General features: G+C 35.5%; 2 protein-coding genes across 4 annotated transcripts; one reads left to right on the plus strand and one right to left on the minus strand.

Moving 5' to 3' along the window:
* Positions 1 to 431: 431 nt before the first annotated feature.
* Positions 432 to 6,729, minus strand: LOC142505865 (THO complex subunit 6). 3 transcript variants are annotated; one of them, XM_075618994.1, is made up of 12 exons: positions 5,925 to 6,729; positions 5,755 to 5,786; positions 5,514 to 5,612; positions 5,192 to 5,262; positions 4,433 to 4,478; positions 3,867 to 3,927; positions 3,086 to 3,139; positions 2,876 to 2,956; positions 2,264 to 2,303; positions 1,987 to 2,099; positions 1,635 to 1,745; positions 432 to 1,346 (listed from the first exon to the last, which is right to left on the minus strand). In XM_075618994.1, exons 1-12 carry the CDS (start codon positions 6,123 to 6,125, stop codon positions 1,119 to 1,121), a joined length of 1,137 nt encoding a protein of 378 aa, XP_075475109.1. In that variant the 5' UTR covers positions 6,126 to 6,729; the 3' UTR covers positions 432 to 1,118. The 3 variants fall into 3 exon arrangements, with proteins under 3 accessions (XP_075475109.1, XP_075475108.1, XP_075475110.1); XM_075618993.1 differs by having other exon boundaries at positions 432 to 1,349; XM_075618995.1 differs by having other exon boundaries at positions 1,225 to 1,346; positions 1,531 to 1,745.
* Positions 6,730 to 8,676: 1,947 nt separating this feature from the next.
* LOC142505874 (kinesin-like protein KIN-14R) lies at positions 8,677 to 15,103 on the plus strand. Its single transcript, XM_075619006.1, has 19 exons — positions 8,677 to 9,074; positions 9,791 to 10,089; positions 10,212 to 10,383; positions 10,478 to 10,548; positions 10,640 to 10,823; positions 11,032 to 11,141; positions 11,219 to 11,318; positions 11,394 to 11,480; positions 11,576 to 11,755; positions 11,880 to 12,150; positions 12,234 to 12,395; positions 12,590 to 12,805; positions 12,901 to 12,938; positions 13,080 to 13,243; positions 13,352 to 13,603; positions 13,727 to 13,792; positions 13,932 to 14,006; positions 14,095 to 14,163; positions 14,333 to 15,103. Exons 1-19 carry the CDS (start codon positions 8,846 to 8,848, stop codon positions 14,804 to 14,806), a joined length of 3,219 nt encoding a protein of 1,072 aa, XP_075475121.1. The 5' UTR covers positions 8,677 to 8,845; the 3' UTR covers positions 14,807 to 15,103.
* The last annotated feature ends 2,522 nt before the right edge of the window (positions 15,104 to 17,625 follow it).

The following is a 17,625-nucleotide window of genomic DNA, read 5'->3' on the forward strand; positions in this document are numbered from 1 at the left end:
AAAACTTTGAATCATAATTGTAATATCCTTCCAATGAATCCATTGTAGACTTGATTCTCTCTTAATTTAAGATAAGGGTGGGTTTTAAGTCCAATTCTCCACTTTTCCTCTTACAAAGCATCGTTAGGCATGTGGGTTGGTAGGACGTATTGGTTATATCTCTTTGTCAACGATACCCAACTGTCAGGTACCTGCATGAAAACACATTTATTCCATGCTATGCCCTAAGTTTCATCTAATGGTGTACAATGATCCACGTTTGATTTTTCATATTGTTCATTGCATAGTCCCTTCCACATGAAAAATCATTCATATTTTTCTTTGCATAGATCCACGTGAAAAATCATATGTATCTATATTATATGTTATTGGATCCATTCCTAGAACAATGCTCTAAGGCTAGCATCGAACGAACAAGAAAAACATATATGTGAAAGTTATAATAGGGCATTGTATATATTGCCAGATGAAATTACTGCAAAATCTGACATAATTTAGCATTTTAACCTAAAAATCGATGACCTTGAGCATCAGTTGCTATTACAAGGATTAGTTTTGTCCCGAAGACCTAATAACATAAGAACTCAGCATCCAAGTGTAGCAGCAACTAGAGCAGAGCCATAATGCTACACGATATGATGAAGTGCAAGCTACAAGGTAGCACAACATGGAACCAGACTAGAATTCATTGCTTCTGAGAATCTGCTCTTTCATAACTGGGGCGAAAGTTCCAAGCGCCAGCAATGAGGATAAAGTAATTTGACAAGTTAACTTATATGCTTCTGCAACGGAATGTACACGAGTGACTTCCAAATTGCGAAATGATGTCTACAAGAGCTCCATAACCAGATACAGGACGTAACCTGGAAAAGAAACAAATGTAACACACAATGATTGAGGTGAGTTGATGTGTATTCAACTAGAGATAACAAAAATATAGATGTTTTTGTGTTACTTATAATATTCATATTTCATGCGTACAAATCAATGGTTGGGTTGGAGTTCTACTTCTCAAATATAACTCTTCAGTTCAGTTGCCTTATTTTGTTAGGTTGATATTCTTTTATTCTCCCAATTGAGAATCGCCGAAAGCTTTTTTGACGAGGTTATGATTTGTGTTAAAATATGTAATCTAAGATGAAATTGTCCAGTGCCATACAACTGTTACTACTGGATAACTGAAAAGGTTCAAAATAGTGCAAGAAAGTAGTGAATAAAAAGGAACTTACACCGGAAGGATGCAGAGAAATTGAAAATACAGATTGAGGAGCACATTGAATCTGTGAAAGAATTTTTCCATTTAAGTTGAATCTGGTGAGAAATGGTTCTGCTCCAACAGCTAAAATCTGCAGAAATAACATGGGATGTGAGATAAGATGGCCCAGAAAGGTGTGCACGAAACAAAAGGAAGCGTTCAAAACACAATGCCCAAATAGTGGACAGTGAACGGAAATATCACTGTTATATCACAAGTTATAATGTTCAGCTAAACATCATTCACACTAATAAGGGAGATCCAAATAGTTGGACCTGATGGCTTTTGAAAAACCATCCGTAACACGTACAGCTGAGAACTTGAACCTAACTGACAAGAAGAAATAATGTGTCGATAAATAAAATATGCACAAACTAACTTGATTATTATCAAATAGAACATCTTGAATACAAGCATGAGTTGTCGTGCTAAAAACACATTCACGAGCAGGAAGATTCCAGACTGACAAAGATTGGCCCTTTCCACAAGCCTGTGACAGTACAGATATATGGAGAAGTCAATACTTCGAGCCAAAGCCGGAACAAAGTAGCACAGATTAAGAAAATCATTAGGGCCAATAGAATAAACTAAGAATGACTATGAAAAACTTGATCAATTTAATATAAAATATCACCATTTGCAGCTCATTAAAATAGAATCAGAAAGGATAGGTTAGTGGTGCAAATGAACATATTTAAAGCATGGTAACATTTTATCGCATAATCTCTTACCAACCAGCTCTCGCTAGAATCAATAGCGACGCAACTAACACATGGATAAGATGTGTTTGATTTCTTATCTGGTATGGGATCAATTGTTTGGATGCATTTCCCAGCTGTGCAGTCTACACCAGTTCACAAAATTCAATCAAGTCATATACATTGGTAATAAAAAATTAAGACTACTCAACTCGTATATAAGTGGCAGAAACCAGAAGAAACATGATTAGATGTTCATTTTCTAATCAATTCATATCATCATGTCCTGGTTGTACAGTAAATTTAGTACCCCATATTCGTGCAGTGCCATCTTCTGAACCAGTTACGATCTGAAACGGAACAAAAAATAGCAGGTATAAGAGCATGAAATAAACTTAAACGTTTTTGAGAGAACTTCAGTTTGTACAAATCTGCAGCCTCAGCTGACTCCTTTTACGTGATTTTGTATTACAGAACTTGTATTTTGCAAGTAAATATTTATATGCTTTCCAGTTACTTCACGTGGTTTCATTGTTATTTCTTCCTTTTCCCCCTCTTAGCGAAACAGTAAAAGCTTTTCTGATTCTTGTATTAACAAATCTGTGTCTCTTTTTCGGCTGGTGTCTTTAGTGAACCATAGAGCTTATAAGAAGTAGCTTTAAGGGAACTCCTTATTCGAGATTGGCTGCTAGTTTTATAAAAGCTAGAGTGAGTTTCTATTTGCTTTCTTGGTGATCCTACTCAGTTGTTTTCTTTGGGTCCCTGGGAGCATAATTTCAGGACTCAATTTTCCTATACAAATTTAAGTTCGAACAAAAATAACCCAAAAGAGGCAAATAAGACAGAGGAAAGCTGAAACCGAATTAGATATACGAGTTTTTGGTTCTACATTGTTCATGGAAAAAGAAGAGAAATTAATGACCTGATTGCTCAACTTGCACGCAGCAATGCTGTGTAGGTAGTTTGAGTGCCCTTTGAAGACCGTCTTAACCTCACATTTCTCCTGATCATTGTACCAAAACTTGATCAAGAATGTTGGTCATTTCATTTATTCACTAACGATTTTCCCTATGTCGAAGGGTAGTAAAATCATGTCACGCATACTGGGGCAGCAGAGTGAGAAAATACATACCACATCCCAGCAATACGCATAAGAATCACCGGCAGCTGCATAGATGGATCCCCTCTATAGATAATCATGAAAATTCCACATTATACACGCAGAACATGACAGGATGAAGTATGACCAACAAAAACAGGTATAATATGATTTCTCAAATTGAGAGTAAGGACTGATAGTGCCTGGAAAGTTAGCAGTTCTCTCTCCTAAAATTTAGAAAAGCAAGTTTGCAGAGCTATGAATGTCAACTCTTTCAATATCAGAAATTTATGCACACTGTTGCAGTTCACTTGTCTTAATCATTCATCTTGTAACAGAAAAAGGGAAATAAATCTTGTAGGTGCCAGTTCCTACCGCATAAATCCCTTCCCACGTAGCTACAAGAAAAAATACCTAGGCAGGAAATCCTATGAACTCAATACTGCGTATAGGATAACGATTCAGGTAGATAGATGACAAAAGAACACAGTACTGTTACCGAATTTGTGGAAGATAAAAAAGGAAAGGTGAAATGTTTCAGAGTATCCAAAAATGGTTGGGAAGTAAGTTCAAGAGCAGTATCTAACAAAACCAAATAAATACACTTACATGAGAAAAAGAATGTTCAATCTTGCCTATCATTCAATTAATTTTGCTCACGAAATGCCAAAAAAATCACATTAAAGACTCTAGAGAAACCATGTGCTCCAATCTCAACATGTCAAAGACTTGCAAATTTCGATAACTAGATTTTCCATGAAATAAATCTAACAGCAGCTAACTCGAAATAAAAACAGTTAAAAAATGCATAAACCTGACAATCAACTGCCAAAGCATTGTTCTCTGGAATAGGAGAGAGAGCACCCCAAGGACCTCTGAGATATAGAGAGGAAGCACCATAAGAAAGTAGGTGGAAAATAAGAAATAAACAGAAAAGAGAACAAACCAAGGCTTACGTATCCAACACACAGTCAAAACAGAACGGAAATTTGCAGAAACAAAAATGGGCATTTACACTGCACTCATTCTACCATATTGAAATAGAAGGCATGTGGACAAAAGTCTTATGATTATTATGAAATGCCACATGCTTCTTCTTGATGCTGTTAAGTAATAAGGCCATAAAGACCATTATACTGGGAAATGAGTGAGTTCACAAAGTTGTATAGATACCACAGAAACAGGCTGAGATTGATCATTGCTTACATTCATTCATATCTTTTAAATTTGTGGAAAAAATTCATAATCAAGAAACCCACAACATTTTACTACTACCTGCATGCCATCTAACTCAAAATTATTATGTGGACCAAATACAGAAGGAAAAGGCTTTTGTAAGCTAACATTGTCATTCTCTTCAATTAAAATAAAATCACTAACTTATGCTGAGGATTCACCAAATCAAGCACCGGCTTCAACTTGCCTCCTGCAAAAGAAAAATGAGCATTGAGTTACGCATAATAATGGAGTTTGGATGTTCTTTTAGTAAAACAAAAGAAAAAGAAAATTTAGCAATAAAATTGGACAGAAAGCCCATCCACATACATGCAAAATAGAAGGGCTCAAATCCTACAAAAATCTACTAAAAACAAAAAAATTGGGCATAAGACAAACAGAAATTCATAAAAGTTTGAGTGATGTTGCACTAAAATACACTAAGGTTTCAGGACATCACACTAAAATACACCGAGGTTTCAGATTAACTTTAAATGCCATAGGTTTGAATTTCTTATTTATGTTAAAAATCAATCACTTTGAAGCTGAAGCTTTCCTTTGATGGGCTCCACAACAATGTAAAAAGTTTAGCCAGGGCTCTACCAGATTGGCGCCAAAAAGCAACTTTTACAACATTTACAATATTTCAAAGTATCCTCTTTTCTGCCGATGATTTATAGCTCATCTGACATCAAGGTTTCAAGTTTGAGACGAAGTTTCGGGTTCGAGTCCAGTTATAACAACCCCTCCCCCAACTAAAAAAAAATCATCTTTTCTCGAACAATGCATCGGTGACAACCTAAAGCAGTTGAAATTTCACAAAAGAAAGCTAGAAAAACAAGGTTCATACTAAGTTCCATTCAAGGACAACCAAATAATCTCAAAATATTTTCTTTGAACCGATACCACTAATGGATAAATTACCTTGTGTAGGAGCTTCACTTCCCATGACCTCTTTCCATTTCCACCCTCGAACTCGGCCATCATCACCACAACTAGATAACCCAGTCCAAAGTCAACAAACATATTCAAATGCCATTGATATAAAACATAAAAAAGAAAGCAAATTTCACCAAAATTATCACCCAGCTATCACTACCAGTACTATTTGTTAATATGATGATCAAAATATTAATCCAGTGTGCGTTTCAAAACACAGTCTTAATTACAAACAATATCATTTCAACCCAGAAAAATAATGTAAGATCATAAGAAAACGCTCAGAACAAAGAAAAACAACTAGTACCTCAGTAGCAAAGAATCATCATCTTCACCATAAAATTTAACATCATAAGCAGGTCCATCATGCCCTTGAGTCAAAAAATTCGGTTCCGCCGTCAACCAACTTCACAAAACAGAGACTCGTTCACTAAAATTTAACACTTAAAACTCGAGACTGAATCAAAGCCGGTAACATTATAGTTAAAATAGACCATTAACAGCACCAATCTATATCATTGCTCCAACACATAGTGATGTATACTTACTTTTCACCCCTTGCAGTCCCGCAACCATATGCCTGCCCAACAAACAAAGATTGCATATTTTAAAATTGAAGTACACTTCAAAAATCACATGGAGTGTATGAGAGTACGAACTGCGTCTATCATGACTATAGAACGAAGTAGTCCAAGATATTAATTAGAAAGGATCATACCAAGCAGGAGGAAATGGAGTAAGAGGCAATAGAGCCGTCGCTGGAGGCGGTGGCGATGTGATCGGAATTGGGATTAGGGTTAGCGTTTGGAGCAAATGTGGTACGGAAAATGGTCCGGGTAAGGGATTCTCTCTCCCCTAAAATGCTCTCTCTGTAAGCGTCTTCGTCCCAGTTCCTGCAGTCCATTCTTTCAACTCCCATTTCTCGTTTCTCTAAACTCCTCTCGCGAGCTCTTCAGAGAAACACTGGCGCGCCGCCGCAGAAAGCAAAAGCCCAGTGGGAAATAAATTACAATATAACCCTTCTAGAAAGAAGAATTTTGCGATCACCCCCAAAAACTTCGAAAAGATTGGCAATTTGGGTTATTTTTTCTACCACGAGTGGCTTCCTCTATTCACCGGACGAGCTGGGAGTCGTTCCAGTTGCGTTCCAGTTCAAAATCTTGGTATTTTTTTTTTAGCTCGTGGACTTTTATGTGAATCAAAGCCAAGTCAAATGTCGTCTCTTTATTTATTTGCTTGATTATTTCTGTAGTCCACAAAAATGGGTCAAAATCAAATCAAAGTCTTTGAAGAGCGAGGGGAGATTCCCAGGAGGAGGACCAAGAAAGTTTCAGGTGAACTCAAAAATGCTGTTAAATGCTGGCACAAAGCTGTCCATTTTTCTTGCTCTATTATCCTGTAAATCACCCCAACTAGAAAACAAGAATTAAGGGGAAAAGAGGCTTTTGATAGTTCGAATTTTAATGGATTTTGTTAAGCCATTGTTATCACTTCTGAGTTGTTTGGCTGATTACCTTTTCAGAAAAGTTGATATAGCTGCAAATGTGGATCAGAATATCGATTCTCTTGAAGCTTCACTTGAGGCGCTTTTTGACATGAAGGACGACCTGAAAAAAGAGGTTGACAGAGCGGAGTTGCTAGGATTAACATGCACTAACCAAGTCAAAGGGTGGGTCTAACTAGAGTTGACAAAATGGAAATGAAGTAAGAATAATCAAAAGAGGATATGGATGTTGGGTTATCATTTTTCTCTTGTCCAAAATGCTACGGAAGTTTTAAATTTTTTTTTTTACATTCAAAATATTTTTTGGACACTCATCATATGGTTTAAATTAAATAAACATTCATAAGGAGTTAGAAAATTTTACCTTTAGTGGACAATTTTCATTTGGCTCCAACTACTTCGGTATAAGCGGACGTAGCTCTTGTTGTATATCTCTACGAACTTTCGTCGATCTACTAATCTGGTCCACGACTGAATATAGTATTCATCTTCTAAATTACACTAGAAAAATAGAAGATATTTTGTGTAGAGAAAGAACACTAAAACCGACACAATCTTCAAATTTGGAGTGATCGAATTTTTCTTGTAAAAGAAAGGGATTTCGAGAGCAGCTGTAGAAATGGGAAGAGGCAATGTATATTTCGAAAAACCTTTCGGATGCATTATAAGAACTAGTAAAAGATGCACATGCATTGCATGTGCTATTATTATTTTTAATTTGATAATTTGATCAAATAATACTAAATAATTAACACAAAATTATTTTCGATTTAGAAAAGTTGTTCGATTTAAAAGGGAAGTTTTGTTTTGATTTTTTTCTATTTAAAATATGGAGTGACTTGAAAAGATTTTTAGTAAAATAAGAAGGGTAATTATGGAATTAAATATTTTGGTGTCCTCGAAGGTAGTTATTCTAAGACCCTCACACTTAATATAATAGTAATCCTTATCATTATTTTATAATCATTTATTTACTTAATTAATATAATTAATCTCAAAAATAAACTTTATCTAAGAATAAATCTTATCATCTAACCAATTTAAACTTAGTCTAGGAATGCAAAATTCTTATATTTCGTTTTAGATAGAGTACAAATTAAATAAAAATAAAATATTCCTTTCATTTATAATTCTAAATTTGTCACTTGGTCAAGATTGAGCAACCTCGTCTGGAATGATCGAAAGACACGAAATCTGATCAAATTGTTGCCCTCAATATAATTTTTCGTGTTTTCTAAATTATTGAAAACTAACCCCATGTTAGCTAAAATAATAAACTTGGAGTTTTGTGAAATCATAATTGATGCGATCCTGGTGAAATGAGTGAGCAGGGTCGGGTGCTCCACCGGATCTGCTATCAAAATGATGAAGGAAATAAGAGCAATGTAGATATCTGAACCAGAAGCTTCTTCCCTGGGCGAAGAGGATTTCCTGCACTCAAGAAGGTAACCACGTGAATGGGCTCCGGAGGGGTGTCCGGCGTGGCCACTCCGATGCTTAAGTCAGCAGGGAACTCAAGCAAGAAAACCAATGTAACCAAGTGATGGTTGTGATATTGGTGTGAATGAATGAATATAAAGAGAGAACCTGGTATTTATAATAGGAGAAATAATGATGACCTCGTTCTCCGTTCTACCTACTAATTATAGTAGGACGGCTGAGCACACACTATATTCTGACATGTCAAATCTTGCACTAGTCACGTCCGACCCACTTGATTTATTGACCACTTGCATTAGTGTCAGAGATATGTCGGCTATAAAAAATTATATCATGACTCCGAATATTTAAAAAATTATTGTTGTTGTTATCTATTTAATTTAATTTAAAAAAAGTGGCGGATTGCTCCGTTAGTTTTTAACATTTTAAAAAACAACCGTTAATTTTGGACTTTTAGTTTGATAAATAATTACAAATTACCCCCTTACTTTTCAAGTAATTGTTATTGAGCCAGTTTGCTTTTATCCCCAGATTCAGCTAGATTGAGCTCTCAACGGTCGGTTTCTCGAAATTCAAACGCAAAATCTCACACACTCATTTCAAACTCTCCTTCTGCACAAAAGTTTCCAATCTATCTGTTCTAACATCCAACAGTTTCGCAATTCCTCAAGAAATCGCAGCGCAATAGCATTCACATGGATAATTTCGAGCGGCACTCGTTTGAGAAGATTCAAGACATTAATGTGCCAGATCCATTTGCTTTCTCCATGGGTTTTGATTGTGAAAAGCCCAAAGGTTCTGATCAGGAAAATGAAGTTCTTGCTGTGGAAGAAGCTGAAACCGAGGAATCATGGGACGATATTATGGTCTGTGATCCCGGTTCAAGATTTGTCCGAAATGGGTTCACTAATCCCAATTCAATAGGTTGCCTTTTGATTTCCCGCATTTGAGTAATATAAAATATTTCTTCCAGAGAAAACGTCAAGCTCCATTTTCTTGATGATTTTATCTTTATCAAGTTGCAGTTTTATGACATGTTTTCTTTTTTAACTCGAAGATTCTATTTTGTGGGGGCTTGCTACCTAAATTTGTGTTTTTAAAAAGATTAAGGACTGTCTGAATTTAATGGACTTAGGCAGTTGTTTAGGTTCTATGACATTGGTATGTGACCTTATTTGGACAAGAAAAACATTCGGTAAAGCCGAGAGGGTTGTCGTTTCTTAATATTTTTGTGGAACTTTATTTGATATCGTGATAAATGATAATAAATTCACTCTACGACCAATATTAAACATCATTTCATGCTTTAAACAGTTGAAATATGAGTGGAAATTAATATGATTTTATTTAGTGGATGCAACCGGAGCATCATATCATGCTATGGTGGTGTTATTCACTGAGTAAGGTGGGTACCTATTGTTGGTGAAAATGAAATGGTAGCCAATAACGGTAGGTCACAACATTTTTAGCCATGGGAGAATTTACTATGATTTGGGAACGAAACTTAGAAAACTGATGTGTTTCCTGCACTTGCATTCCCTGATTCTTTATGCCTTTTGATTTTATTTTACATGGTTTCATGTATTCCATAAATATGGGGTACAGTGTTGGGCTTACAATGGCATCTGTTGTTGAATCAGATGATATTGTTCTTTTTATTAATGCTGGGGCCATGACATCAATTGGATCGGAATTCGATATTAGTTTCCAAGATGACAAGTACTTTGAAGGGGGCGATACATTTCAAACCAGGGATACTATCTTCGAGGGTGGGGACTATCCATTTATATATCAGTCAGCACGATTGGGGAATATTTGTTACAGCATTCATGGTCTTTCCCCTGGAGATTACTTTCTTGATCTTCATTTCGTGGAAATAATTAATATAAATGGGCCCAAAGGGATGCGAGTATTTAATGTCTTCTTGCAAGATGAAAAGGCAAGTTTGTTTCTTCTATAAATCCAGTTCTTTGTTGATTAGCAAGTTTATTTTATTTTATTATCTGTTTTAGTGATTCACACATGTTCTGTTTTAGTGATTCACACATGTTACTCAATCAGATTCTTTCAGATTTTGATATCTTCGCAATTGTCGGAGCCAATAAACCTCTGCAGTTAATCGATACTAGATTTTCAATTAAAGATGACGGAATGCTTGTCTTAAGATTTGAAGGCATAGCGGGAAGCCCAACAGTTAGTGGAATCTGTATAAGGCGAGAACCTAAGGGATCTGGTATTTTTTCAACCCTAATCTTTTTAAGGTAAGTGGATTCATTGCCAGTAAAAATGTATGAATTTACTGAATTTTGCTACATCATGTGTTGCAGCCTGTCAAGAGAATCGTGAATATTTTGTATGCAACACCTGTGGAACTGAGATCGAATATACATCAGCTCAGGTATGATGTATTTAAATGCATGCATGGATTATCAATGTTTTCATGTTAAAGCTTCTTTTCACTGTTGACTTTTGTTCTTCGGCACTTGTAGAAAAAACTAGTGAGGAAGTATTTGATTAGCAAGTATGAGAAAACTATACAAGACTTGAAAGATACGTTGCAATGCAAAACAGATGAATGTTATCAATCTTGGATGTCTTGGACTAATGCCAATGAGCAGCTAGAGACAGTTAGAATGGAGCTTGACGATAAGACGTTTCAAACAGATTCTCTTGGTAAGGTTAAAAAGATGTCGACAGTGAATTTGTCTATACTTAATTAATTATTTAACTTAATTTTTCAAATTCATGTGCTTATATTAAATATAGCAGTCTAACCTGCACTCGTAAATGGAATGCGCTATAGACGATATTAGGTAGAAGAAGATGTGTGTCAATGAAGGAGATTTTGCTTAATGTTCACTCATTCATGCCTTCACTGTAGACCATACAATAAAGAAACAAGCTGATGAGTTAAGGGACATTTCAACCAAGTATGATCAAGACAAGAAGTCATGGACAATGGCAATCAATATTTTAAAGAAGAAAGTAGAGGTGACTTTTCCCTAATAAAATAAAATATTTATGTAATCCTGTATGTATGATGCAAGTAAAAATGGCATGCTGTGTAGGTGATGAAACAAGAGCATTCTCAGCTTTCTAGAGAGGCACATGAGTGCGTTGAGTCCATTCCCGATCTGAATAATATGACGTTTGCAGTTCAATCATTAGGTAAGTTTTTGTAAAATTAATAATGTAATTTTTTATACAACATCGATATTATGGAATAAGGATCAATCTTTGCAGTCACCCAGTGTGAAGATCTCAAAATGAAGTACAATGAAGAGCAATTGAAGAGACGGAAGCTATATAATCAAGTGCAAGAAGCTAAGGGTTCGATCATTATTATTTTTGTCCTGTTTATTATCTGTTAAATTCTTTATGAATGCTCCCTTTTGGGGTCACTCACATTTTTGCTTTAATATCAGGAAATATCAGGGTATTTTGTCGATGTCGTCCTTTGAGCAAGACAGAAGTGACAACTGGATGTGCATCAGTGGTGGATTTTGATGCTGCCGGGGATGGAGAACTTGGAATTCTAAGTGGTAGTGGCTCCACAAAAAAGATTTTCAAATTTGATCGTGTTTACACCCCAAAAGATGATCAAGGTGTGCCACCTGAGTTCTTATAATGGATGAGTCATCATGTGTGAAAACTGATGTTAACTATTTTTTAGAGATACATTAATGTCGCAATTTGTGATTAATGCGTCTTGTCTTCTCTTTCAAACAGTTGATGTTTTTGCTGATGCCTCGCCTGTGGTGATATCAGTATTAGATGGATACAATGTCTGTATATTTGCTTACGGACAAACAGGAACTGGCAAGACATTCACAATGGAGGGAACTGAGGCTAATCGTGGTGTTAACTATAGAACTTTAAAAGAATTGTTTAAAATTTCCAGTGAGAGGAGCGACACTTACTCTTACAGCATTTCAGTGAGTGTTCTTGAAGTCTACAATGAACAAATAAGAGACTTACTTGCTACAGAAACATCAAAAAAGTAAATTTCTGTTTCTCAGCTTCATTATATATGAGTATCACATGGTTTAATTAAAATATAATTTTTTATGTGAATTATGGTAGATTAGAGATAAAACAAGCTTCAGAAGGATGTCACCATATCCCGGGCATTGTGGAAGCCAGAGTGGAGAGTATAAGAGAAGTATGGAGTGTGCTACAAGCTGGAAGTAGCGCCCGCGCCATTGGATCAAATAATGTCAACGAGCACAGTAGTCGTTCCCACTGGTAAAGAATTTTCTATCCTTTTTGTTTTGTTGCTTTATAATTGTTGGATAGTAATAAAAAAAACCATTTAACCTATTTCATTAATATCATTGTCATTGACCAAAGCTTTTATTACTGCAATGGCCCAACATTTAGTGTGACTGTATTATAAAATCTGCATAATTTTTCGAATAATGTGGTTCCTTTTTCCTCAGCATGCTTTGCATAATGGTAAGGGCCAAGAACTTGATCACCGGAGAGTGCACTAGAAGCAAACTTTGGCTTGTGGACTTGGCAGGAAGTGAACGGCTAGCCAAGACTGACGTCCAAGGCGATCGGCTCAAGGAAGCTCAAAACATCAATAGGTCACTTTCAGCACTCGGAGATGTGATATCTGCTTTGGCAAATAAAAGCAGCCACATTCCGTACAGGTTAGTCCACTTTAATTGTGAGTATCATCTTGATTCTGATATTTCATTGTACATCTCACCTGACTTGATTATTATCTTACGGTTATTGCTTTTAGGAACTCCAAGCTAACACATTTGTTACAGGATTCCTTAGGTAACAACAAATTTGAACATTAGTTTTTTTTTGGTGACAATGACATTTGTTTTCTAATTCTGCAAAGTGTCTATCCTTCTTTTAAAATCAGTGATTAGTGTCTATTCTTTCTTCTACTACAATCTTTTCTCGATGTTTTAGGTGGTGATTCAAAAACTTTGATGTTTGTACAAATCAGTCCCTCCGATCGGGATTCAAGTGAAACTTTGAGTTCTCTGAACTTTGCAACCCGAGTAAGAGGAGTTGAGTTGGGTCCAGCTAGAAAGCAAATTGATACTGTCGAGATTCATAAGTTGAAAATGATGGTATATTTTTGTTTCTATCAATGTATCAGATAACATATCAATTATCTTTTCAAGGATTCTCTTGAATTCGGAACTCTAATCTTCTCCATTTACAATTTTTTTCTGTAGCTTGATAAAGCCAGGCAAGAATCTAAGTTCAAAGACGAATCACTGAAAAAGCTCGAGGACAACTTACAAAACCTAGAGACTAAAGCTAAAGGTAGGGATCAGATTTACAGAAATCATCTAGAAAGAATAAAAGAATTAGAAACCCAAGTTGAGTTCAAGACGTCATTGCAATGCCAATCCGAGAGACAAATTTTGAATCTTTCAGAGAGCATAAAAGAGAATGAGGAAATTTCTGCCAAACTTCAACTGAAGGTAATACGTTAAAGGTGACCGTTATACTTTCAATTTGTAAATTGGAAGTATATAAAATAACTTGAAAAACTTGGTAACATGTCTTCGAATTGATATAATATTCTTTTTTTTTTCTTCGTAAAGGTGATGAACTTGGAGAACAAGCTCAAAGAAAGAGAAAGCCTCGAATCAACATTGTACAAGAATAAGGTTCTTTTTATCAATTCCTTCTGTACTCTTCCCTTGGCATGACATTCAATAACTTCAATCGAAAATGAAAAAATATTATGGAGTGTACGGTGGATTTTTAATTTCTGCGGTTTATTTACTTTACTTCTACTTGGTGAAGGTTAATGAACTTGAGACCAAGCTGAAAGAGCAAGCACAAGAGTATGAGTCTTCTTCAGTAATTCTTCAGAGCAAGGTTCCATTTCTTGTTCTTATTTGATTATCCTGCTAATACATTTCATTTCAGCTAACCAGTCATAATATGTAATTTCTCGTTGTTTTAGATCAAAGAACTCGAGAGAGGGCTTAAGGAACATGAACTGAATTCTGAGCCTCTCTTATTTCAACAAAAGGTGTTTCTTTTCTAGAAATCAATTTCCACTTTACGATGACTGCTCTTTTCTAGTTTTCTTGGTTCATAGTTGAATACATAGGTTATAGATGTAAAAATTTGTTGGATACAATATCGCCAAGTTCCTTGGTCAACGGGGATGAATTAATGAGTTTCTTTGCTGATGGCAGATTAAAGATCTTGAAGACAAGTTAAGAGAGCGAGAAAAACAGCTAGAATCCACGACGCTATCCGAATCTTCCAATTTGTTGAGATCCACACCTGTTGAAGCCAAACGAGTGATAATAGATGAGGTCGCAAATGAGGTTGAGCATCGTATCTTAAGAAGTACAAACTCAATGAACCGCCAAGTCATTCAGGCCCCATCTGTTATGTTGAAGGAAAACGACTCTCTTCTTCATGAGGCCCGAAAGAAGAGATTTTCAAGTAACAGTGAAGTTGAGAATAAAGTTGTAGTGCGAACTCCAGTTGGCGACAACAAAGGGAGGCATTCGGATCCACCCAAACAATTTGCCAGGGTTTCAAGAATGAGCAAGCCAATTGCCGCCCCTGCACAAAGGCCGTTGGTTCGAAAGGTAACTAGCAGAGATCCAGTTCAAGAGATTAAGGAAAGGGATAGCAAGAAAAGAATGTGGTCTAGATGATAAAAATGAATGAACAGACAAATGATATTTTAACTAGAATTTATTGTTGGCTTGTGAAACTTTAGGGATATTGTTGGGGTAGTTTTCAGCTGTCCAACTGCGTTTACATGTAGGATTTATTACATTTTGTGCTTTGAAGAGGTAGTAGTGTGTTTTTGGAGTGCCCAAATTCGACATTTGGGATTTTTCTTCATTGGGGTGTGTAATATGTTTTGGAGATTATCGAAAATATATTATGTTGTATTTTTCCTCATATCATGTATTAAAGTTAATGAAAAATCAAGCAAGAAAGTTTCTATCCAATTCTGGTTTCAATGTGTTTCTAGTTTCAGTTACCTGAGAAGGCCTATTGAGCAGTGGTATCTGATGACATCTGCAATGGGGTTTATGTTTTGTTGACCAATAATTACATGAGAATGAATCATAACATGTCCCGGTTTGTTTCTTTGATGTTCTTCCATGGGTTTGTGTCCTCCAGTGTGTTTACACGGGTTGGCTAGTGGTGGTCAAAAGAAGCTGGTCGCGTTTATTTACTTTGGTTTCTCCAGGCTTGCTAAACAGATGACAATGAGCCAACAAAAAATGAAATGGAGCACTGGTTACTTGATGTCTCTTCTAGGATCATCTGCTTCAACTGATGTAGGATGTGCTTATAATCGCAAAACAAAGCAAATTTGACGTTTGATTCGCTCGATATCATGGAGAATGGGCCATTTTTGCAGTACCTCAAATTTGGACATGGTGATTAACAATTGAATTATTACTCTTGTAGTTCGGCAGCTGGACTCATTCTTGATTTATACCTGTATTGGCAGTTTATAAATTTTGGTTAATTATATATATTTTTTTGTGCTTGTATCGGCTTCTGCTACAAATATTGGTTGCTCATGAGGTTTGCATGGTTATTGGTGTCAAAGAACTTCTGCAATAAAGTAAATTACATGATTTCTTATTCGTAAATCTATAAATAATAAAAATTATTATTTTTACCATACTAATTTTGAGCAAATATGATTTTCTTTATTTTTAGGAGAAAAAGCAATCGATATTGAATTTCAACATTATGGTTTTCATCTACAAAAAGAGAGTATATTCCGACCATGTTTGGACGACGGAATCTGATAATTTTAGATTTCACACTTCACTTGTTTGTACAATTTTCAAATCTATAAATTAGAAATCCTTTCACTTCAATTTTAAGCTACTTTTATTTTCAAATTTTAAATTATACATATCAATTCAAATCCATCCTTTTGAATCTACTCTTAAACCATCCAAATCAAGCCAAATAAACAAGTCTCATCCCCCTAGTAATACCTGAGGAGAACTTAGCTCATATTTACTCAAGCTCCAGACATATCGCAGCTACGTAACAGATCGATCTACAAATTTCTTCATAGGTTTATAGTTTCTTTTGTGAGATGCAATGCAGATGCTACGTCATCAGCTGAACCTCACCATGCAAACCTGCCAAAGTGAAAAACACATTAATTCCAAATTTCTTAGTGGTGATACCCCGGGAGGCCCGGGTCATGGGTATAAGATGATTCCGAGTCATGGATCAGATTATGAGAAGGTTTGGACCAATCTGACAGATAACCGGACAAATAGGGATGTAAACGATCAAAACCAAATCAAACAGTATCAGGCTTGAGCTTGACTCGTTTAAGATTGTTTGAGGAGCTCGAGCTTGATTCGAGCTTCTATTATCAGGCTCGAGCTCGGTTTTTGTTGAAATTACTAAGCTCGAGAAAAGCTCGAGCTCGGCTCGTTAAAAGCTCGTTTATCATGTTAATCAAGCCGAGCTCGAGCTTGATTAATTAATAGCTCGTTTATAATATTTAACAAGCCTGGCTTAAGCTCGCTCGTTTTTGAACTCGTAAAGCATAAAATTGAGCTCGAGTTTGAGCTTGATTCGAGCTTATTAAAAATTAAATCTATCTATGAACTAATTTTAAATCAGACATAAAAATATAATTTCATTCATAAATAACCAAAATGACAAAAATAACAACTAAAAAAAACATAAACTCATTATATTATTATTGAACATCCCAAAATAATACATCTAGCATCCAGATAACAAATATTTGTCATACAATGATATCACCATATAAATAACAATGCAATAATTTCACTCCTTTAATATTTCATTCGTTGTGTTCCCAATAAATTTTATTTTTTAATAAATATAAATTCATTATATTCAATTTAATATAATATTTTAGGATAATGATTTGTAAATTTACTCAACATGTATATGACTTGGTGATATAAATTTTTTGGAGCAAAAATAATAAGTCGATGTATTTCTGTTAATTTATTATGTTTTAAAGAACATTTTAGTATAATGATATGCAAGTAAGATAAAAAAAATGTAATTCTGACTATGTGGTGTAAATTCATCTTTTTTTCAACTATGTTTTGTGCTCAATTCCTTCTATTGACATTAATACTAATATTTTTATTTGTCAACTCAACAAATGAGCCAAGTTCTAGCTTACGAGCCACCTAAACAAGCCGAGCTCGAGCTCGTGAGCCTATTATCGAACATGTTTGCAAACACTATTATCGAACATGTTTGCGAGCCTATTATCAAACATGTTTGCGAGCTCACGAGCCAAATATCCCTAGGCTTGAGCTTGATTTGATTAAATTTTCGAGCTCGAAATCGAGCTTGAGCTTGGCTTGATATGATTAACAAACGAACTCAAACGAGCTTTTTATCAAGTCGAGCTTCGAATAGCTTGCAAACAGTTTGGTTCATTTACATCCCTACGAACAAATATATGCCCGAGACATCATCTCCCCGTGCTATT

Source organism: Primulina tabacum, chromosome 10 (assembly GCF_025594145.1).
Source record: "Primulina tabacum isolate GXHZ01 chromosome 10, ASM2559414v2, whole genome shotgun sequence".
Taxonomy (NCBI): domain Eukaryota; kingdom Viridiplantae; phylum Streptophyta; class Magnoliopsida; order Lamiales; family Gesneriaceae; genus Primulina; species Primulina tabacum.

Bases quoted from the DNA above. Each gene is read 5' to 3' on its own strand.
- LOC142505865 (XM_075618993.1), bottom strand. From the start codon at position 6,125: ATGGGAGTTGAAAGAATGGACTGCAGGAACTGGGACGAAGACGCTTAC. The intron at 2,304-2,875 runs GTCATTAATTTC...GTTCCGTTTCAG, and splicing joins CGTGCAAGTTGAGCAATCAG to ATCGTAACTGGTTCAGAAGA. The intron at 1,350-1,634 runs GTTAGTTTGTGC...ATGTTATTTCTG, and splicing joins TTCTATTTGATAATAATCAA to CAGATTTTAGCTGTTGGAGC.
- LOC142505874 (XM_075619006.1), top strand. From the start codon at position 8,846: ATGGATAATTTCGAGCGGCACTCGTTTGAGAAGATTCAAGACATTAAT. The intron at 10,090-10,211 runs GCAAGTTTGTTT...TTACTCAATCAG, and splicing joins TCTTCTTGCAAGATGAAAAG to ATTCTTTCAGATTTTGATAT. The intron at 14,007-14,094 runs GTTCCATTTCTT...TCGTTGTTTTAG, and splicing joins CAGTAATTCTTCAGAGCAAG to ATCAAAGAACTCGAGAGAGG.